We start from the raw sequence: 23630 nt of genomic DNA on the forward strand, positions 1-23630 counted from the left end.
ATCTGTCTCTTTAGAAACTTGGATGTGAAAAACTTCAACGCTGGACATTCCCTTCGCAAAATATTTTTCCGACATTTTCTCGAGTCTCCTCTTTGGTGAATAAACTCCCGAAAAAAAGAGAATTAAAACTCTCTATCAAAGTTGCTCCGAATTTATCGGATTCCAATACGATGTTCGAGAGTTAATCTTATCGCCGGAAATCGATGCCGTGCGTGCCCAAGTAGCACATTCGCGGTCTCTTCGAAAGACGGAAGTTAAATTAAGTTAAGGTTTAATTAACTTTTAGTCGTAATTGCACATTCGTGTCTTTCCTCGCCTCGTTCCGACTTTTAATCCGCAATCATTAGGGCGCGCATCGACGTTGAGGACTCATTTTTCATCCCTTTAACATCGGAAGTTCGGAACTCAGAAATTACCGTGACGTTTATTAATGGCACGACTGGAGGATTAATCGTGTGCTTCATGCGTGTGTTTTTCTATAATAGCGCTTTGTCTCCAGGCGCTTTTCATCAAGATGAAAAACATGGTTATTAGAATAATAGCGAGGAATTGATGTAAGAAAACAATTATAGGCAAGAAAAAATTGTATATAACATTAAGCAAATACAAAGACGTTAGTAATCGTTACTGATGTTAAAAAAAAAAATTAAATTTGAAAATTACAAAATAAAAAATAAAATAAAGACGCAAACGTTTCGATCCGCTTCGGATCATTTTCAATGCTTATAAATAAACGCTATAAATGTATACAAAAAAATTTGAAAATATCGAACGATAGCAAGGTATAAGCGCAAACACAAGAGACTTTTTATTATAATAGCAGACAAAAAACATTCTTTTAAAAGATGTTAACGCAAAAATTAGGGAATGCAATGGAAAGCATAAGGAGTGACGAGCCACTTGCGCATATTAAACGGTGACATATTCAAAGGCGGACGCAGAAGAATACGCACGTAGAGGCGAGTTCAAGTATTCTTTTATTGTTGCAGCTTCTTGGGGGCTTCCTTGCCTCTACGTGCGTATTCTTCTGCGTCCGCCTTTGAATATGTCACCGTTTAATATGCGCAAGTGGCTCGTCGCTCCTTATGCTTTCCATTGCATTCCCTAATTTTTGCGTTAACATCTTTTAAAAGAATGTTTTTTGTCTGCTATTATGATAAAAAGTCTCCTGTGTTTGCGCTTATACCTTGCTGTCGTTCGATATTTTCAAATTTTTTTGTATACATTTATAGCGTATTGTATACATTTCTTGTGTTTGCGCTTATACCTTGCTGTCGTTCGATATTTTCAAATTTTTTTGTATACATTTATAGCGTATTGTATACATTTCTTGTGTTTGCGCTTATACCTTGCTGTCGTTCGATATTTTCAAATTTTTTTGTATACATTTATAGCGTATTGTATACATTTCTTGTGTTTGCGCTTATACCTTGCTGTCGTTCGATATTTTCAAATTTTTTTGTATACATTTATAGCGTATTGTATACATTTATTTATAAGAATTGAAAATGATCCGAAGCGGATCGAAACGTTTGTGTCTTTATTTTATTTTTTTTTTAACATCAGTAATGATTACTAACGTCTTTGTATTTGCTTAATGTTATATACAATTTTTTCTTGCCTATAATTGTTTTCTTATTTGGTTGGTCCTTAAAATAAGCCTGTGTTTATATTGTTATTTGATTATTATCTTTCGACCACTTCTACTTGTTAGTCTTTTTTATTTTTTAAAATACATAAAACTTAAATTTGTACTTTTCATAGATAAGCAAATACTAGTTTTAATCAACATTATATGCTAATTATATATTAGATATGTTCCAAATAAATCATATAGTTTACATGACGTACACTATAGATTTTCAGTACTGGCAGTGAATTTTGAAACACAGTCATAAAAGTAAAATTATTTCGTTTGTTCGACATTCCTTGCTATATTTTCTGATATAAAATTTTTATTAAATACTATTAAATATCATTTTAATTTTAATATTATTAATTCTATTAATAATTAATTTCTTAATTGTTTACACTAGATATAATTACGGATAAATTTATAATTTAATATTATTGAACTACATTGTAATCTGATTTAAAAGTCTAAAAATATTTGCACATATAAGGTTAATCATCGGGAAGAATACTGACTAAAATATATTTATATGGCTTAATAATGAACTCGATAATGATTATTTGATCATTGAAAATAAAAATTGTTTATTAAATACTGAGAAAAAGCAGTTATTCTAGAATAAAACATCATGATTTATTTGGAACATATCTAATTTTGGAACGCAGTCTATATGTGCTTCATATTGAATTCTAGCGTTAAAAATAGTTCTGTTGAAACTAAATATTTGCATACAAGATATGAATAGAGAAATGGAATTTGTCAATATTTAATAATACTGATATTAACGGCACGAGCATAACTCTTTCTAACTTTTGAAAAATTATTTGTAATTCCTTTTTTGTAAAACAAAATATTCAATTAATTCATATAATAAACTTTACTCGTGAAATTACATTTTTGTTTTTCTCTAAAATAATGATTTTGATTAAGAATTAACTCATTAATCTAATGAGTTTATTTGTTACTCTAATAACAAAATAATTATTATTTGATTCTACAAAAAAGCTTGTTTGTAGAATCCAAGAATATCTTACAAATTTCACGACAGAATATTAAAATGATAATTCCAAAGCATACGTATTTTTTTATTAATATGCTGAATAATTTATTAATGCTTCGTCTTAATAAATAAATTTATCACTTATTGAAAGTATCTATCTCTATGAATATCTGCAAAACGTATATCTGTTGAGCATATGGTCTGTTATAAAAATTTATGCGACATAAATATCCTGATACAATGTCTTAAAGATCTGATATATCTTAAGCTCCTCGTTGCTTGAAGTTCCTAGATAAACCACAAAGCATCGAGTCTAGAATTTATTTAAACGGTGAATAATCTTGTAAATTCATTCAGAGATCATTGTAAATCCATCCGGAGATCATTGTAAATTCATTCGAAGATCATTATCGGGAAGTCACAGTGTCTGAACAAAGCAAACTATCGATTTTAGATTTTTGTTTAAACGCTTTAACTTGTAAATGAGAGATCTTTATCGAAAGCACACAATTGCGTTTCAGTAAACAGACGAGACGCGCGCATCGCGATGGCGCAACGCGGCACGAGTAGAGGGTGGTCGTCGACGACGACGACGACGGCGACGACGAGGACGACGTATGCGCGAATCTCCGTCAGTCGGCGACGGAGTTGCCTGGTTGCAGCGTGGGTGGCACGTGCGCGCGTCTCGTCGCATCTCGTCGACCCGGCCAGTTCGATTCGATTAAAGGCTTTCGCCGCAACCCTCGCTCGCCGCGCGAGCGGGGTGAGACCTCGTGCCGAGGGTCGTTATGCGTCGAGCATCGTCCTCCCTTAATAAGCTGCGTACGGAAGCATACGCGACGCGAGGAGATGCGATAAGCGTCGACGATTCGTCCTGTAACACGTCGACGAGGAATTGTGCCGCGATCAACCGCTTATCATTTGATACGTCGACACGCGCGTTCGAGAGGTAATTCGAAAGGACCGAGTGATGGTTTCCGTGATCGTTTGTGTGCTCCGATCATGATTCGAGATATCGTCACCCTTGTCCCGAGAGCGCGGAGAATGCGAATCTCTCGTGTGTCGCTGCTGCGTAAGAATTCCCGGAGCTCTTCATAAATTGCAATTTAATCTGTTTGCGTGTGTCGGGATTTTTTATTCATTTCTTAAAGAAAGGTTCGAGCAAGTGAAATTTTGACCAACTTGCATAATCGTGAAACTTGTCAAGTTTGCATATATTTGTGCTCCTGTCATCGGGATGTCATGTCATGTCTTGATAATATAAACTATACACATGCACATATTCATCACTCAAAGTAAATCAGAAATAATACTGTTATTTATCTGTGCATCCCTTCGTTCACAAAAATTTCAAATTTTCGATAACGACGATTCTTTGTTAAGAAAAAATCTAATCAAATTCATTCAAGAAATTTGTACGTAAAAGAAAATGTGTGTGCGTGAAATCTTTATTTTATCGGAATTATTTTATGAATGACATTTCAATTAAATTTTAATGCGAATCAATTTTAACATAATATTTAATTTTGCAAAATTTTCTAAAAAGTGTACCTTAAGACACACATAAGATTATTTGTCAAGTGTATTCAATCTTTTCTCAACTGCTTCTCCGTCAGGCCTATATTATATATTGATTTATCGAAATTCGTTCCTGACATTTGCGAAAAACAGGTTTACCGCATGCTTTACATTTTAACGTTGCTCTTGTCGATTTCTGCAAGCTACTACGTAGCTCATCATTCAATGTCCGATATTCAATTACACACACCTACGCTTTCTACGCGGAAAGGGAAGAACGGAAGGGAAGAAAGGAATCATTTTATCTGCTCTTCCGTTCTCTTCAAATCTACAGTGTGTTGCCGCACATCAGAATTGTCATTTCAAATAATCTTGCACGATCAATTATACAATCGAATGTTGAATTCGTTTAGTTTATTACTCGAGTAATAATCAATTCTCGTTCGAGATAGATATATTGTTTCAAGTGTTCTCGGATCATACTAAAATAGCTTTTATGTATTGTTCGAATGATTTTTATAAATTTTCCTGCTCAATTGACACACACATTATGCAATCACAAAGTATTAACTTACGTATTGAGATATTTAAGTATTCTGTTGTTTTTCAATAAATGTTTAGCTTCAATGAGCATAATTATTTTTATTACCTTGTCATGCATAAAAGAGGTAATAAATGGAAGATGCGCAATTAATTCACACAGATTGTCTGCGGTAAGAATGGAAGAGTTACAGCGCGAGCTAAGGTATTCTTTTGCATATTAAAAACATGACGAAATATTAGATATATAATATTTGAAGAAGAAAATTTTTATGGAATATTTTTACATTACAAGGAATTAATAATATAATAAATGAACAAATTTGTAGTGAAATAATTTAGAAATAATTGAAAAGAAATTTTCCTAAAGACAACTATTCTGAAAGGAGAATACTTATACTGTTCATATATTGTACGAAAAATTAAACAAAAGCATTTAAGAGCGTCTGTTGCAAATGCAACAATGATGATCATTATCGGGACCGGGATCTGTTTGAAAATGGAATTTACCGGAAGCATAACGAGATTAGGTTTTATCAGAAATATATTGAAACAAAATTCATGGTCAGCTTGCGACGACGAACATCTTTGCATAGATAGCTCTTGATCGCTGACACATGTCGAGAGAACATACAACAAGCATTTATCTAATCAGTTTGATACTTTGCCACTTTAATCCTTAATTGATAACATGAAAGAAATTTTATGCAATTGATGATGAAGGGCTCTTTGGAATTTCTTATTTTTCTTATTTTATTTATAAATTTTTTTTTAAGATTTTTGAAACGTAATAATTTTTTATCACTCATGTAAAATATAACTATGAATACAAAATATATAGAAAAAAAACTGATATATACTGTTGCATTAAAATCAATATTTTCAATGATTTATTCAATTTGCATATAAATAAAGAACTGGAAAGCAAAATTCAAGCTTCAGAATAGCGAGAAATCACGTTTATTTCATTAAAAAGATTAAAATTTATTGCGATAACTGTTATCTATTTTATTTTATTATCTATTTTCTCTCTCATTGAAATTTGATGCGGTATTTTTATAGAACAAGATGTTTATTACTCGAGTAATGATCAATGATTGATCAATTGATTGACCAATTCTCGTTCGAGATAGATATATTGTTTCAAGTGTTCTCGGATCATACTAAAATATTACAGTTTTATAACATATGAGTTTTATTGACATATGAGCAAATTTTCGTTTAAAAAATATTTTTTTATAATTGCAACAGAGATCATTCATCAATTCATTAAAGTCGCAAATATTCCATTTTATTTTGAAATAATAGTTTAATATATTTTATATTAGTTATTAGATAAAAATTGAAAAAACGCAATAGATATTTCAAAAACATCACAAAAGATATTTCAATAATATTTTTAAATATTCGTTGATGATTTAACGGGAAGAAAAAATTATAACTTATATTATTTTCGCAATATGTCATATAATAATATATGTAAGAGTACTTACAATAATTGTATAAATTACCCAATAATATTTCAATATTTTTATAGTATAATTTTAAATAGATTATATGATACATTTACATACATGTCAGTTATTTTGAGCTTTAAATGCACTTTTTTATTGAGTTTAATAAAGTTCAATTTATTTTATATTAAGTTATTTTTATCACATTTAAGATATTTGTTATCACATTTTTTATTAGAAGCATAAAAAATTTAGTTGAAAAAATTTAACTGAAAAAAATTTGAAAATTAAAAGGATAATTAGATACGATAAATAGGACCTACTTTATAAGAATTCAGTAGAAGTAGTGCATATTTATTGCGTGTCATAGATAATTATAATTAAATGTCTTTTAGATTCAATTTCAAATTATTTGTTAATACATATTTCACTTGGCCAAACTAATACAAAGGAAAGAAAGAAAAAGTAGATAAACACGAAAAGATGAAAAAACCTAGATATGTTTATAAAGGACGTCTAAAAATTGCGTAGGATTTTTGTATTTATATTTTATTCTTATATCTAATTGTAAGATCCTAAGGTTGTCTTAAGATTCTATTTAGCTAATGAATGGTCGTAAAACATTTCCAAACCTCATATTTAAAACAATCTTAAAAATAAAAACACACTATGAATACCGGCCTTAGAAATCTTTTATCTCAGTCGTTTTAACACAAACATTTGATCTTTTTCTCAAAGTAGGATAGTTGAAAACTCACTTTCGATTTCAGAACAACTCTTGAGATAGCGAGATAGTTGAGCTCGTCTCAGCATCCTCGCAAAGCACGGCGGCCACTCGATGATCGCCTTTCTTTTTCGAGAGGACGAGGAAGCTGAGGACGAAGAGAACAGAGCGAATCGCGAAAGGACGAATGTGATCAGCGATGCCGTGCGAGAAAGCTGGGCGACGAGGGACGAACAGTCGAGGCATCCTCGAATGAGGGTAAACCGATCGCGGATACAACGAAGATTAAGATTAAGACGCGAAACCGGGATCTTTTGTAACCCCGAGAAAGGCGTGACCTCGACAACATGATGTGGAAGGCAAAATGGTCACGCTTCACCGAGTGCTTCTGCCGCCGACCCGGCCTCGTTCTGGTTCTGTTACCATGCCTGATTGTCGTCACCCTCTATCTCGTTCCCGACGACAGCTACGAATTCGACGTACAGTATCCGTCCTTCAAGTCGTATAACATTACGGAAGGTGAGAAAAAATTCGTTCTCATATCTCACGACTCGTTATTTGAGTAGATAAAAGCTATGAAACTGTCATGCTCCTATTTTTCTATTAATGTAATTAATGCCGTAATTAATGCCGTAATTTATCACCGAGCTGATATGAATCCACGCGATTATTATGCAAATTAATTCTGTACTTTTTTAAAAATGACATGCCATGTCATTAATATAATGATATAATGACGTAATATAATGATTTTATTTCATGTTCTCTTTGGAGCAATTGTTTAATTAATGCAAAAATAATTTTTCAAGTTTCTAATCGGAACTTGGTTACTTAAATCAAAGTTTCCAAACTTTTAACATCACTTTTTATGACTCAGTGCAGTTTTGCCGAGAACTAATAAATCAGTTTTGTGACTGAAATAACATTTTCTTTTCGTTGAAACGCAACAAAAAATAATGCCAAATATATATTTTATCCATGACCTTCGTGTTTATTATGTGTTTTCTGAGTCAGATTGTCCGCATTATCGTTTTATATAGTATTTTATAAATATTAATAACAGCAGTTCAAGAGATCGCATTATATTTAAATTTAAATATATAAATATAAAATGTTTTAAAATGGATAAAAGCATCAAATTAATTTACATACTTAAAACTCTTTTATTCATTAGCAGACTGGAAGTTAGTGCATTCTTTGTGTTTGTTTATGTTAAATCAGATCATGTATAGAAAAAAAGGAATTGTAGAAGTCTTAAATTTCTATTTTATTATAATTTTCTTTAGCGAATTAAAGAATCTAAATGGCGATAAAATATCTTATTAATATATCTTATATAGTGAAATCTCTTATTTAATAATGTAAAGTTATTCTATATTTCTTAGATTTTTAAATCAGTTTTATTTTTGTCTTTATCTTTTTTACTATCATTTTTATCATGCTTATATATTTTTCAACGATCGCTTTTATATCGGATTTATATCGAGTTTTAATGATCAATATTCTCAAATCTTATATGTTTTACGCTAAAAGATATCATTTACTCGAATGAAAAGTTTGAAATAATATTATTAAAAATTTAATTTATGATAAGAAAGAGTCATTGTTAAATATTTGCTTATAAATTTTCCTTCATTGTCGCATACTTTCATTATGTTATGCGGGATATACATTAATTAATTGATATACATTAAAATTGATATGTAAAACATATATAAACATTCAACTATATAAATGTAAAAGAGCTCCTTGTTCATTCTAATATACGTTAACACGTTCACACCTCGCTGACTCGCGTAATAATAATATTACTCCGAGGATCTATAATATTGGTGACAATAGACATAGTGTTCAGAGTGAAAAGCTAAAAGCAGTTGTCGTTGATCTTATCACTTTTTTAGACGTATGAACGATACACTCATGCTTGAAAATAAGAATGTGCTAAAATTTCACGTATCTCGCAATAACTTATTCAACGCTGTGATATTATAAAAAATTCACGGGAAAATCCATCAATACATTTTACGCTAGTATTTAAAATATATATTTTAAGAATTGACTGTATAGTCTCTGTTTCGATATTCTGGAAGTCTTGAATTAACAACTAGTTTCGTATCATCGATCGTTATCTATTTATAACGAACAATACTATATCGCTCTTGGCATGACGAAACAAATAGTTTACTAGAAATATAACAAAATAAATATTTAAATTTAATATATTTAGGTTTAAATTTTTTTTATTCTAAAATATTTTTTTAATCCTATAAGGACATTCCGTATAAATTTTATTTAGATGTCTAACTATATATTGAATTACTTTGTAAAATTGCCATTTTTTCAAGACTTTGTTCTTATTTTCAATCTTAATTTTCTTATTTATCAGTTCTAGAGAATTTAATAATAATTGTTTAATTAATGTAAAAATTAAACTCTTATTTTGCATTTCGAAAAGATAGTAAACAAACAATTTTTTATTTAGATATTTAAAAAAGAAACTTTCAAAAGAAAATATTCGAAATAAAATGTAAATTAAATTATTTTAAAAGAGAAGATGATTTTTTTGATTGCTTAAAATGTCAAACCAGATGTCAGATTGAAAATTGAGATCAAAAGTGGGACGAAAATTTCGACTCGATTTAAAATCATCAAAAATATAACAATTTTAAATTGGTATGGGCGACAGGCATGGTGGACGGTTACCTCGTATGGAATCCAAAGTGTCACATGCTGTCCAAAGAGCCTCTGGATCCGTCCATCACGAAATTCGTGAGGAAGGAAAAGTTGCAGAAATGCCCGAACGATCTCGTCCTCTCGCAAATTTCGAGAGAACCTAACGGCAGCGTTTTTCTTTCTCTCGATCCGGCCATACACAGCGACACAATCTGCTGCTGGTCATCCATAACCAGGCCCAAGGTGGATAAGTCCAAGAAGAACAACTACGATTCAACGATATCGTAAGATTTGTCATGATACATGATACTATAAATTATTATTTTAAATTGCCAATTTACTTTGCAAATTCCATAGTTTAGTAAACAAAATTTAACTTGCCTTATTCGCAAGAAAAGAAAAACTGCCTTTAAAACGTTATTAAAGTTAAAAGCTACTTGGAAATTGATTCTCTCTTCTCAATAGAGTCAAGCAGTGCGAGAACTTCACGAGGCAAGTGGTACTCCCGCGCGAAGTGGAAGTAGCGCACGTGTCGTGCAAAGCAAAGACCAAGTCGAAACCTAAGACGAAGACGAAATCATCAATGAAGACGGTGTACGAGAATGTTCACGCGATCTTGAATCCGGAAAAGGTGCGCGATCGCAACGGCAGCCAATCTGGGAACTTCTCGAGGAAGCTGAGCGTGCTTGTCCTCGGCATCGACAGTGTCAGCCGACTGAACTTTTACCGCGCTATGCCCAAGACCGAGAAGTACCTGAGCGAGACCGGTTGGATCAGTTTGAAGGGCTACAACAAGATCGGCGACAACACGTTTCCGAACCTTATGGCGATTCTAACGGGTCAGACGCTACAACAGGCGTACTTGCAATGCAAACCGACGGTGGCCTACAAGCTCGATAACTGTCCTTTCATCTGGCATAATTTCCGCAATGCCGGCTACGTCACGGCCTACGGTGAGGACGAGACTGCCCTCAATACATTCAACTACCTCAAGGTCGGCTTTGTCGAGCCGCCTACGGATTACTATCTGAGACCTTACATGCTGGCCAGCGAGAAGCTTCTCAAGGTTAAGAAAAGGTAAGATAATTTAATTTACTTAATTATCGTTCAAGAGAAATGAATCGATATTTCGCTGATAGAAAAAGATTTCTTACGCCATTTGTAGATTTAACCTGAAATACTGCACCGGTCCCGAGCTGAGCTTCGATCGGATTTTCGACTACGCCGTGAACTTCGCTCAGACATTTATTGGCGTGCCGTACTTTGGTTTCTTCTGGACGAACACCATCAGCCACGACAACATGAACGGCATCTCATCAATAGATAGTCGCATGTTGAAGAGATTTGAACTTTTGGAGCAGGACGGGAGCTTGAATGACTCGATGATAATCTTCCTGAGCGATCATGGTATGCGATGGGGCGAGTTTCGCACGACCTTCATGGGCTGGTATGAAGAGAGATTGCCATACATCTACATTTGGCTACCCGAGTGGTTCCGTCGAGAGAATCCTGAGGCCTATCAAGCCCTTGTGGTGAATCAGAATCGACTCACTTCTCCGTATGATGTTTACGAAACCCTGAGGGACATCCTCGTTGTTGGAGGCAGCGATGCCGATCCTAGTCCGGGATGTTCCACCTGTCAGTCTCTCTTCGCGCCTGTTCCCAGAGAGAGAGGCTGCCAGGACGCGGGAGTGGCTTATCATTGGTGTACCTGCACGGCCTTCAAACCAATCAATGTCAACGACAGAATTGCCATTGCCGGTGTGCAAAAGTTTCTGGACCACGTGGAAAACATTGTGAAAAACTACAAGGACAAGAAGGGCCGACGATTGTGCGCGCGACTCAGACTGAAGAAGGTGCATCGGGTGAACGAGGTGATTGATTTCGGCGCGGAAAACTCGTCCAGTGTCGTGTATTTCTACATGATCCAGACGACGCCTGGCAACGGTAACTTCGAGATCACTATCAGATATTTCGGCGATAGCAATTATACCTTGTCCGACAGCGAAGTCAGCAGAATCAATCCTTACGCCACCAGCGCTAGCTGTCTAAATCGTGGCATGAAGCAGTACTGTCATTGCTTGAAATAAATGTTGTGAATTCTCGAGAATTTTTCATCTTGCGCGCGTTGTACTTCATTAATTTCGAATGAATCAATCACTGCACAAAAAAGCCTGTTCTTGAATCAGAAAAATTAAAATATTCAAAAGTGTAATTGTATCCTCAAATAGCAAAGAGAATATTTAGAGAACAACTTTTTTGAAATGAAAAGCTTGCAAAACCATTGCAAGAAGTTTCCTTTTTTTAACGTATATTTTTTTACGACCGATCGATTTAATCAATATTTTTATTAAATATCTAAGATTACATTTATGTAGTTATTTTTAAGTTGTACACGCAAAAGCGTGAGGCATAGTTGCACTGATATGCTTAGTACATATCAAACATACCAAAAATCAATTGCCTCAAGGAACTAGGGACCTGAGTGGATATACATGAATATACCTTCTCATTCATCAAGAATAATTAAGATTAGATTTCTTTAGGCCACTTGGCACTTAAATGATATACAATAATTCAATAGTCAGTTCGATATTAATGAAATGAGAAATTTTTTTTCATCGATACTTCGAAATAAAATCATTATTGATGAATGAAAATTAAATATGAGCTAAATGTCAAAAATTTCTAGTTATGACGAGAAACATTTCAAGTTACATATTTTTGCACATGAGCGTTACTATAAAAAGCTTACAATATTAAATTAATAATAAAGTACTTTTTCAATTATGATATTTGAAGTATTGTGCGTATTCTATGCGTCACGCAATTCTATAAATATCATTTTTGACAATTAGCTGATATTTGTTATTCACTTTTCATCGTTATAGCTTAATAGCGAAAAAAAAATTATTCGAAAGAACGAGCACATCGCGTGGAAAATCACTTTAATAAATATCTCTGCAATTTGTCACGCAATTAATTTTCACGCATAATGTACTGCGGTATCGTACACATCTTGTACCAGAGAATGAGCATCGTTTTTGCGATAATTTTTTCCACGCATTGCGCTGCATCGATCGCGAATGTATATACATACGTCGTTCCGTTCGAAATCAATGTACGTTAAAGATGCATGAAAGCATAAGTGTCGGTATAACCATGCAAGAACATACTATGAACGTACGGAAGTACGTGAATGTATTTTTCGCAACGGCACTTGTTCCGTTTTACCGATGTTGTAGTACATGGCATTAGCTGTTTGTTAGTAACGCGTGCCTGTCTTACAAGAAGTGCCAAATCCGTTCTATGCTAACCGAGCGTTAAAACAAACTTCCTTACTTCCGGCACCGACAGCGATCATGACAATTTTAAGATAATGAAAATTAAAAGAAAGTTTACGAAAGTGAAAATTAAAAAAAATGAACGAGATCAAAATATTACTTTTATGATAACAAAAACAAAGATAATAGATCTGATGTGTGTGTGTTTGACAACAGTTTTTATTTTAAAGAATTATAAATTCTTGAGCGAACTCACTCATTTCTTCTGATGAAAAGTTAAAAAAGATTATTATCTGCTTGTTTTGATATATATAAAATCAATTATATTATTTATAATATTCTTTAGAAAAAAAAATTCCTATATATTTTACTATATAAAGCGTATGATCGCCTTCGTGTACGAGGAGTATGGAATTGTACGTATAAGATGGAAAATGAAGGCCAATGAATATATCGCAACATATATTTTACTACGACGTTACGCTTTATTCTGATGACGCGAGGGTGTAAGATTTAATAATTAGAAAACAATGTAATTAACGAGTACTTCAAGATTATTGGGATGGAGACTATTTGATCTCCGTCGAAAGTCAGCCAAGCTAGATTAAAACGAATTCCATAGAATTACAGAAATATAATTTAATTGCAAAAGCACTTTAGCATCATATTCTTCGAATATAAATCCTCGGCTATAAGAGGTAGTGTCAAAGATTTAACGCAAACTTAGTCACTTTACAAATGAAATTGTTAAAATATCGGAAACCGTCTATACAAAGATTTTCGTATATGTCTTTGAGAATAGATTGTTTTTACGATAAATCATTAGATTATTATTAAACATCACATTAATCAAAAATGTATTTTACTTTCCCTCTCTTCCAAATGTACTCTCTTACAGAATTCAATCGAATATGACACAATAATATGACTGGATAATCGCAACTTTACTAGGAATTTATCCTATACAATATTCGATTATTACTTAAAAAATTTTTAATCCTTTTTATTAATTTAATTTCATTTTTTAATCTTTTCAATCTTTGACATTTTATTTAACGCAATTGTTTATTTTAATTAAAACTGGAAGTTATAACATTAAATTTTGATTTAATCGATCGTGGAAAAGTTGTTTGTAATAAATCATACAATTAATAATAAATGTTTCTTATCTTCTCTTTGTCTCTTTCTTTCTTTCTATCTCCTTTCTTCCTTTGATTTCTAATTCGAAATTCTATAAATATCTTTAACTTGTAGGACTATTCTATCTTTTTTAAATTATTATACTCTTTATCACCGAAAGATTAATATAATGATTGTTCCCGTCATTCTTGCTCTCAATTGATTCCTTCTTCGATCAAGGGCAAATTAGTTCGATGCAGCATCCTCACTAGATCGCCAGATGCGTGCGCGCACATACTTCTCTCTTGTGGTTTGGCGTGATAATGCGACTGGATTATGCGCGGAACCGTGCTCCGGAGTGCCAAACAGCATCACGGCGACTGACTGTCTATGACTATGGCCAATATTTATGTTTCTGCGTGCCAGATACGAATCGAGGATCTTGATGCCCTCATAAAGACTATCTAGGTCGCAGCTGATGTGTTTAGGTCGACTGTTGCGTCGTCCATGCTGATTGACAACGCTCTTCGGTGTATCGTTCGGCGTGTTGGAATTTGTGGTGCTTGCCGTCTCTGACACAATCTCGAAATCATCTTGCAATTTATCATAGCTGCTGCACGTACTCATGGTCGAGATTTTAGTGATGCAATTGTCGCGAGAGAACATTCTGCAAGAATGATGCAAAGTGCCCGAGGGCGACGATGCTGCCGTGGAATTGGCGCTATGGCAAGATGGTTTCACTAGCCTAGAACCTAAAAGTCGAACGATGGTACTTTTCGAGACAGAAAAATCCTCTTCTTGATGCTCATCAATTTTTCCCACAGAAGAGGATGCGATCACCATTTTATCGCGTTCCAGTTCGCACTCATCGCTTATCGGTGTTGCAGAAGTTGATAAATTGCTGGCAGAATGATCTTGAACACTAGAAGAGCTGATGACGCAACCGCATGCGCCCTCGCAAGAGCAGCTCGTGTTCCTCTCGTCCGATCTGTCAACAGCTCTTGAAAGAAATGAAAAATAATTAAATGTAAAAAATGTATATATTTAATACATATATAAAAATTACCTATCGATAGTCTCATCTGTAACGTGTTGACAATTTGCTTTTAATACTTCTACAGTATTTTCTTGAACTGTGTCTGAAACAATCTGAATATCTTTTGGGGGACTTTCGAGTCGCCAATTCGTATTCGGAACGGTACAATCCGTCAAATATGTATCGAGAACTTCAGCGTCCATAGACGAGGATGGGCGATCCCTGAAAGAGGATTGAGGATATTGCGCGCTACGTCGGAGCCAATTACGACGAACAGGACACATCTGTTTCATCGATGCCGATAAACCAAATAAATTCATGTTTCGCAGTATGGTCCCCGGGGGTGTAATATATGGCGGTGGTGGACTCTCAGGTAGTGTATGTCGATCGTTTCCCGATGCCACTGGAATTGTTTGACTGCTACAACTGTTGTTTGCGCTTTCCATTACCAAGTAAGTAGATGAATTCGCGTCCTCATCGAACCTTGATCACAAAATTCCAAGATTTAATTTTTGGATATTATAGAATTTAATATTCAAATTATAGATCGATATAAAAAATTGTTTCAAATTATATAAATTATAAATTATATAAATTACGAAAGTATAATCAGCTAAAATAAATTAAAAATATATACTAATCGTCTTATGTACATAATCTATTTATCTAAATAATTTATTTTATTTCAAATAATTTTCTCTATACGTGTATATATCTGAAAAAAGTATACAGTATAAAATATATATAAGAAAATGTTGTTGCGACATAATTAAAGATAAGATTTCTTCTTAACCAATTAAATATTAAATGTATAAATAAAAAATCAAATTAAATTTTTTTTTAAATATTCGTTGTTTTATAAAAATATTTTAAAACGGAAAGATTACTATTATGTATATTGGCTATCATCGAAACTTCAAATTCATCAAATAATTTGTCCACTTAATACATCTATTTTAAAATATCCTGCTGTGTGTAATATAAAAGAAAGAAATAAGGAACATTTACTGATTTGAAGAGCTTCTGTTATATGATTCGCAATTCAAACATCGAGACTTTTTCGATACGGTGATTTCTTCATATCCTGGCGGAGCTTCGTAGCCTGGTGGATCATCCGGGATAGATATTTCATCGATTTGTGCACCATCTGTAATATCAAAAACTGTCCAAAGTGATATGAGAAACGTCTTGTTCCTAATAATGCTTAATTTTTGAAAATTAATAATCGATATGTTTTGACACATTTTATAAACTCGCTCAATATATTCTATTTTCACATTTTAATTTCACATAACTAATGTTATCTAAATGTATATAAAATATTATACAAATGTTATATAAATGTTATTTAAATGTATGAATCTTTTTCATCCTGTATAAAAAATATATTGAATTTATACAGATAAAAAGAAATTGGTAAATTTCTAATAAAGTGAATATAATTTTTTTTTCAAGGATAGTGTTAAAATGAGAGTCTATTATTTTTTCATATTTTTACAAAAAATATCAATTTTTATGAATTCCATAAATTTAAATATAATTTAAATTAATGGAATTCATATTATATTTTAATATAATTTATATATCGAATATCTTTGTTGTGACTTTCAGAATTAAACAAAAATGCATCATCTTCTTTAATTTTAACTCAATCTTTCAAAACAAATCATCTCTACCGAGATAATTTTTTGGACCAGAATTTAAGATTATGCTATTCAAAACTATTTTTTACAAAGAGATTACGGACGCATACCTAAAAGTTCGCTAATTGTTTCTAGACGAGATTGCAGTTCTCTTTGTCTCGCCCCTCCTATTCTGTACAGCAGTATAATGAGGGTCGTTATCAAAACAATCAGACCGAGACTGCTGGCAACAAATACCAGGGTGGCCGTTTTCAAATCAGGATATTGTTCGATCTTCGGAAAATAATAATTTGCTTTGTTCATGTGCCATTTCCGCTCGCGCGGCTCCATCTTCCAATCTGTACGCATATTTTATTCGAAATCAATTCATAAAATAACTGTACAAATTTCAAATATTTTATCGATATAACTAGTACATTTTAGATTTTAGCAAAATAACACATTTTTTATTTTGTTCTGTTTTTCATATACTGTATCTTTCAAAATAATATGATATTAGTTTTTTTATTAGTCTATGATTCTTCAATGACCTGACTATTATTATAATTTATGTTTATAAATATGAATAAGGAGAGAAGTTATTTTCCTTGTTTTAAAAGAGTTGCTTCTAATTATATAAGATATAAATGAGGGATATCTTTAAATAAAATGTATAAATTATATATAAAAATTCAAGATAAAAATTTTCTCTAAATAATATTTATTTATTTTAAGTAATTACATAAGAAAACATTTTTATCTGTAATGTTTTTATCTCTAATTATTATAATTTTAGATTAGAATATCAGATTTTTTAAAATATAACTTTTTTGCATAAAAAATAACATTATATTCAACACTATATGTAGCTCCTAAAAGCTTTTTTCAAATCAAATCTGTAGATTATTTTTTCAAATATTTCTTCAAATTATAGATACTCACTTTGGAAACACGTCGCTGGCTCATCACTATTATCACCACAGTGATCAAAACTGTCGCAATTCAACTGATTCGGGATGCATCTGTGATTCTGGCACAGAAAATCGGTGTCCGCAAAGCAATCTGCAATGTTCGATTCAGAGATGGAACAGATTTAATACTACATTCAATCGAAATAAAGCGATTATTCTGCTATCATCGTTCAGACTTACCCGTGTAGCTAAAGGCCGCATAAGCAATCGCCAAATGTGAATTTGGACCGAATGTACCACGAAGACTCACGTGGAATCCGCTGGTGACCGGCGCTATATGTTCTTGATGTCTGAGCGACTGTAACTGATTCGATGGATGTCGGATTACTTCCAATGACATCAAGGCCGAGGTTGGACCCTCTTTGATTATTAATTCCGTATTGCCGGCTGAGGAACAACAGCTTTATCGAAAAATCGATTACGCTTATTTTTCACAATTGGTGTTTAAAATCTTTATATTTGTTCCATCTCTTTCGTATAATTGTACTGTTACAATATCAGCTTAAAATCGACCAAGAGAGATAAGAAAGAATGTAATAAATTTTCAACATCTGATTTTTATTATTTTTACAAATTATTTATATTTTACCTGTTTTTCTATAGGACATTGAAATTTTAATTCAACTTTATTCAAGCTTGCTTGGTAATAAATCTTTTGTCCTCTTTTGCATACGTACCCATGTCGGCGAAAGCCACTACTTTCAAATACATGTGCGTCTTCATGTGCAGAAAGTTCTTGGGTGGCCTGATTAGCCAGACGCAATCATAAATTTTTACTCCTTGACCGACCATGTTCATCATTGTAATAGCACCGCCCAGATTCTCCACGTATCCACCGCAGTTGGTGATCGGTTGTATGGATTTGTCGTATGTGTGACCGATTACGAAGGAATAAAAAGCCTTGTAACCTAGACCAGTGCCACCATTCGCATAAAATCTTACGAGTAACGATGGGCCGGAACTCACTATAATCGGAGGCCGAAATCGCGCACCACTACTCACATCCAAGCGTTGTCCATTCCAATCGTAAAACTAATCGAGCAAACAAGCAAATGTCACGATATTCCAAATTTTTTAAAAATTAATTAAACGTAAAAATTCTGCGTCTTTATAATTTGTCATAATTTAACAGTTACTAAAAATCTTTTACGAAATCGAACACATCCTTGATCAAGAAATGACTCAAACGATACAAAAAATATTTAGAAGATATCTGGACTTACAATTATTTGATGAAATTAATTTTAAAAAAATATTACGAATAATACAAGTAATTGTAACGTTAAAAATATATAGTGGAAATAAAAATAAAATATTTGATATTACTGTAAGCAAATTTTAAAGAGCTTAATATTATAAAAAAACAGTTAAAAATGTACCTCCATGATAGAAACCGTCGCTAATTGGAAATCGCTAAATAGCAATCTGATGCGACAGGAGGGAGCTTCGGTGGGACACGTTATCACGTATTCCAGACCCAAATCACGGGGATATCGAGCTGGGAAAAACGGCGAGGTCAAAATGCCACTACCGGTGGTACCATTCAAATCCTTTGTCGGCACTCCCGATGTCATTTCCGTGCCTTTCAAATGCAGCCTGTTTCCTGCGCAGCAAAAGCATCAATTACCAGAATACTTTATGAATCGCGATATATATAACATTCGATTTAAAAAAAATTATTTATGCCACTCCATAGATAGCAAATGAATAGAACTGCACAATATATCAAAAAAATCGCGCTCTATGAAAAATGTGCAAACAGAATTAAAATTTTTTAGAATAACAAATAAAATAAAAAATTTTAACTCTGATCCAGTTTTAAATCTCTCAACAAATTATTTTAGTTATCTCAAAATATTTTATTTAAATACTCGGCTATTAAATTATATTTTTAAATTTTATTAGTTATAGTTTAGATCTTATATTCGTAGATACCTATAATAACTATATTTGTAGATACTTATAATAATAACAATATTATTAGTAGGAAATATTATTGACTATCTCTACTAACTTTCTGCCGTGTATTCAATAGTGAATGCGTGCTTATGCGACTGGCTATAAAATAGATTTATAGACAGGGTTCTCGTGCTCGATCTATATGTGATCGGTGTATATGATCCACAAAACGGCGAACCGGAAACATCCTCATAAGGTGGTTCTGAGAGCCACACGTAGTCGCACCTACAAAAGCGTACATATCTAGTTTCAAAGCTCATTAGTGTAATGTAATGTATATAACGTGATTTGTAAGCTATACGACGAGATATGCAAGCTATGATAGAATTTCATTTCATAACTGAAGAATTGAATTAAAGCTTAATGAATTAAATAAATTAAAGCTAAATTAAATAATATTAATACTCGCAAGAGCTTTCTAATTATTTTATTTAATATTAATTGTAATATTACGATCATTAATTACAATACTGAATTTAATATATATGACAACTCGACCAATTGAACACTTATAGCTAAATTATATGAACTATAATATATAATAATAATAATAATAATAATAATATCACTTTAATATGAATATGTTGTACATTTGTATCATATATTCTGTCTCTTCAGAGCTTTACGCTTAAAAATTAATCCAAAGGAATTCAATCCTTACAAAACAAACGCTTTGTCTCATGTATCCATCTCACCTGCAGGGATTGTCCATCACGATGCCTCCGTCGCCGCAATGATGCGACAAGGCGATGTTTTTAAAAGTAACAACAATTACACAAGATGGACAGGTCACCAGTTCAAGACTGCATTGATGATGGGAACTGTTGTTGATGGTGCTGGAATAAAGATGCGGCACCAGCTGCCTCGGCAAGTTCCTGATAAAGCTGATGTTTTTCGCATAAAGGATGCCTTTCTCACCCAACTCCAAGTATAGACGTCTGCCATTGTGGGATCCACAAATATCTTCATTCCGGACGATGTTTCCAGTCGCGAAGATCCACCAAAACGTCACGACGATCACTAAGTTTATGCGATAGAAAAAAAAATATTCAAAGTATCACTGATTGAGTCGCGAAAGTTCTTACGGAAGACTCAATTTTCGAAAAGGAATTACGATAAATATAAAATTGATGGATAGGGAGTAAAAAAGTGTGAATGAAAATATAAAATTTTTTTATAAAAATTAATATCCAATCCTCTCTAAGGGAGAATATTAAGTGATTCTTAAAGAATTATGTAAATCGAAAAACTTCATCAATTTTCATATTAAACTAAAATATAATAACTAAATATTTATGGCAATATTTATTACAATATTTGACTATTGTATTTCTTACCATATTTCAAACGATACATATTGGAAGAGAGGAAAGCAACCTTCTGCGTTTTCTGCGTAAGAAACCTGACGTGGTTGCGTATAATTTCGTTAGCGCGACAAGGGTGTTACGCTCTTGCTAATATCGAATAAAGCATTCTTATGGCATCCCTCGATCGCATGAGGATCATATTGTACAGTTTACAGGTAGGATTTAGTAAAGTTCAACGGATAACATCGTAACGAAATTGTAGCATGTAAAGTCATGTTATGTTATGTAATTATTTATTTTTACATCTTCAATCATATCTTTCTGACTATTCTCAAAAAAGCTCATCTCTCTCTTCGGTATTCTATTTTTAAAATTATCTAACAATTGAATACATAATTATATACGAATCAATAATAAAAATAATAATTCTTTTCTTTCTTTCTTCATGTGCTTCTCTCGTATCATAAATTTATTTAGACAAATATTAGGTAATATTAGGTAAATATAACAATGTTTTTTTCTTGAATTTCTTTACAATTCTTTTTTTTACGTTATTTTTTATATATTTTTACATATACATATATTTGTCTGTATAGTAGGGTGCCCGTCAATTTTCGACCTTAACGAAATAAAGAAGTAGATTGGCTCAAATTAAGAAGATAGGTGTAGATAGGTCCTGATAGATTTAGATTATACCGAACGAAAAAGCGAACCAGAAAGTAATCGTTCGATTAATTGATTAAATACTTATATATATCGAACGAAAAGATCTTTATATATAAATATTTATATACATAAATATTTTACGAATTAATCGAACGAATGCATTCCGATTCATCTTTTCGTTTGGTATATATAAATATTTATAATTCACTATTCGACTGATTGCATTCCGACTTGCTTTTTTATTCGATGTATATAAATATTTAATTAATTAATCGAACGATTGCATTCCGATTCATCTTTTCGTTCGATATATATAAGTATTTTAATCAATTAATCGAACGATACATTCTGGTTTGCTTTTTCGTTCGGTATATACATATATGTATCACATCAATCATAGTCATTTGATTTTTGATATTTCAAAATATATAAAATATAAAAGTTTAAAAAAAAATCAGAGTCGGAATTTCTTTTTTTATATTAAATGATTCTTTTCTATATTTCCAATATACTTACTTGCAGGTAATATTTTTTCTCAATAATTTTTAGAATATAAAATCACATTAAATTAAATATAAAAGAATTAATTAAACTTAATATAAAATAATATAAAATAAAAAATAAATTTTACATATATTCGCCCACTGTTTATATAAAGAACATGTAATAAATGAAAAAAATATGTACAGACATATACGTGTAAGAAGTTAAAATTAATGATTGGAAATGTGATTACTCCCAAAATGTTATTAATAGCACATACAAAATTGTAAAATTTAAAAATTCACATTATCAAACTATATACTGGCATATACTACTTGCAACTTACAATATATATGTCATACATGTTTCCTTACCATGTGACGGTAGCGCTGCATATTGTATGTTGTATGTACAAACGATGAGAGATCCCGATCTATTGACAGATATTCCGGAGCTATCAAATGATTCGCCCGAAATGGATCTTAGCATTTATCCGGAAAGGCAAAGATTCCCTTTTTGCATCGTTTGGACCCCTTTGCCATTGCTAACGTAAGTCAATTTCAATTACGCGTGTTATAATAACCTTGCCTTTTGCGCATTTGACATTTGTCAAAGTGCATTATATCTTTTACTATATATATATCAACAATTATATACATAAAGTGGCATAAAATAATTTGAGAAATTTTAGAACTTTTCTTTGAATAAATGATCACATTCTGTAAATTACATGAATTTAATATATTTAATTTTTAAGATACTTCCTGCCATTTATTGGACACATGGGCATTGCAACATCAACAGGAGTAATAAGAGACTTTGCTGGTCCGTATCATGTTTCTGAAGACAATATGGCATTTGGTAAACCTACCAAATATTGGCAACTAGATTATACCAAGGCCAAAGGAAGCATACAAGGATGGGACGCTGGTGTGGCAGAAGCTAGCGAAATTTATAAAACTAGAATGGTAAAATAATTTAATTCAAAATATAAAACTCTTATGTAGAATAACTATAATATAGAATTAATATTTTTACAGCACAATTTATGTTGCGATAATTGTCATTCACATGTGGCAACAGCTTTAAACTTGATGTCGTATGATAATTCAAGCAGCTGGAATATGGTGAAACTTGCTTTTTTTATGTTATTGCATGGGAAATATGTAAGGTAAATTTTATATATATATGTGTGTGTGTGAATAAAAATTTATATGAAAATTTACATATATACAGAACTCTATTTTATTAATATTATTTATTATATCTCTTTCAGTGTTCTGGGATTTCTTAAAACTTGGTTACCATTCTGCATATTTGTTACAGTTGTACTAATATTATGTCTGTGCATATAATTACATAAAATAGTCAATTTAGATTATATATTTAAGATACAATCTTATCTTCAGATACTTATTACAACAGAGAAGATTTGACGAAAACATATTTATAGAATATAAAAACAATTTATTATTAATTTTTACAATTTAAAATTATTTAAACATATATAATGATTATATAAGTGTTATGCAATAATAAAAGTAAATTTGAGTATGGCTTTTGACAATATTGTATCTTACACATCTAAAGGAAATAATTATTATTTTACTAAATAATTATTAAAGCTGTATAGTATGAAAG

General features: G+C 32.0%; 3 protein-coding genes across 7 annotated transcripts; 2 read left to right on the plus strand and 1 right to left on the minus strand.

Moving 5' to 3' along the window:
• Positions 1–3269: 3269 nt before the first annotated feature.
• On the plus strand, positions 3270–13741 carry LOC105250967. Of its 4 annotated transcripts, none has more exons than XM_011257393.3 (5): positions 3270–3705; positions 6916–7388; positions 9556–9826; positions 10008–10619; positions 10708–13741. In XM_011257393.3, the coding sequence occupies exons 2-5, from the start codon at positions 7217–7219 to the stop codon at positions 11630–11632; spliced, it is 1980 nt and encodes a 659-aa protein (XP_011255695.1). In that variant the 5' UTR covers positions 3270–3705; positions 6916–7216; the 3' UTR covers positions 11633–13741. The 4 variants fall into 4 exon arrangements, with proteins under 4 accessions (XP_011255695.1, XP_011255694.1, XP_011255697.1 ...); XM_011257392.2 differs by having other exon boundaries at positions 3270–3582; XM_011257395.3 differs by lacking the exon at positions 3270–3705 and adding an exon at positions 3745–3928.
• A 203-nt stretch (positions 13742–13944) lies between these two features.
• Positions 13945–20918, minus strand: LOC105250968. Of its 2 annotated transcripts, none has more exons than XM_011257397.3 (11): positions 20871–20918; positions 20229–20553; positions 19589–19758; positions 18954–19177; positions 18252–18606; positions 17755–17961; positions 17546–17665; positions 16735–16962; positions 15990–16128; positions 15012–15464; positions 13945–14945 (listed from the first exon to the last, which is right to left on the minus strand). In XM_011257397.3, the coding sequence occupies exons 1-11, from the start codon at positions 20887–20889 to the stop codon at positions 14192–14194; spliced, it is 2994 nt and encodes a 997-aa protein (XP_011255699.2). In that variant the 5' UTR covers positions 20890–20918; the 3' UTR covers positions 13945–14191. The 2 variants fall into 2 exon arrangements, with proteins under 2 accessions (XP_011255699.2, XP_011255698.2); XM_011257396.3 differs by having other exon boundaries at positions 15990–16143.
• Positions 20919–22373: 1455 nt separating this feature from the next.
• Positions 22374–23447, plus strand: LOC105250969 (transmembrane protein 222). Its single transcript, XM_011257398.2, has 4 exons — positions 22374–22538; positions 22747–22957; positions 23030–23160; positions 23266–23447. The coding sequence occupies exons 1-4, from the start codon at positions 22390–22392 to the stop codon at positions 23342–23344; spliced, it is 570 nt and encodes a 189-aa protein (XP_011255700.1). The 5' UTR covers positions 22374–22389; the 3' UTR covers positions 23345–23447.
• The last annotated feature ends 183 nt before the right edge of the window (positions 23448–23630 follow it).

The sequence above is a fragment of the Camponotus floridanus genome, unplaced genomic scaffold, assembly GCF_003227725.1.
Source record: "Camponotus floridanus strain SB8 unplaced genomic scaffold, Cflo_v7.5 scaffold141, whole genome shotgun sequence".
NCBI lineage: Eukaryota > Metazoa > Arthropoda > Insecta > Hymenoptera > Formicidae > Camponotus > Camponotus floridanus.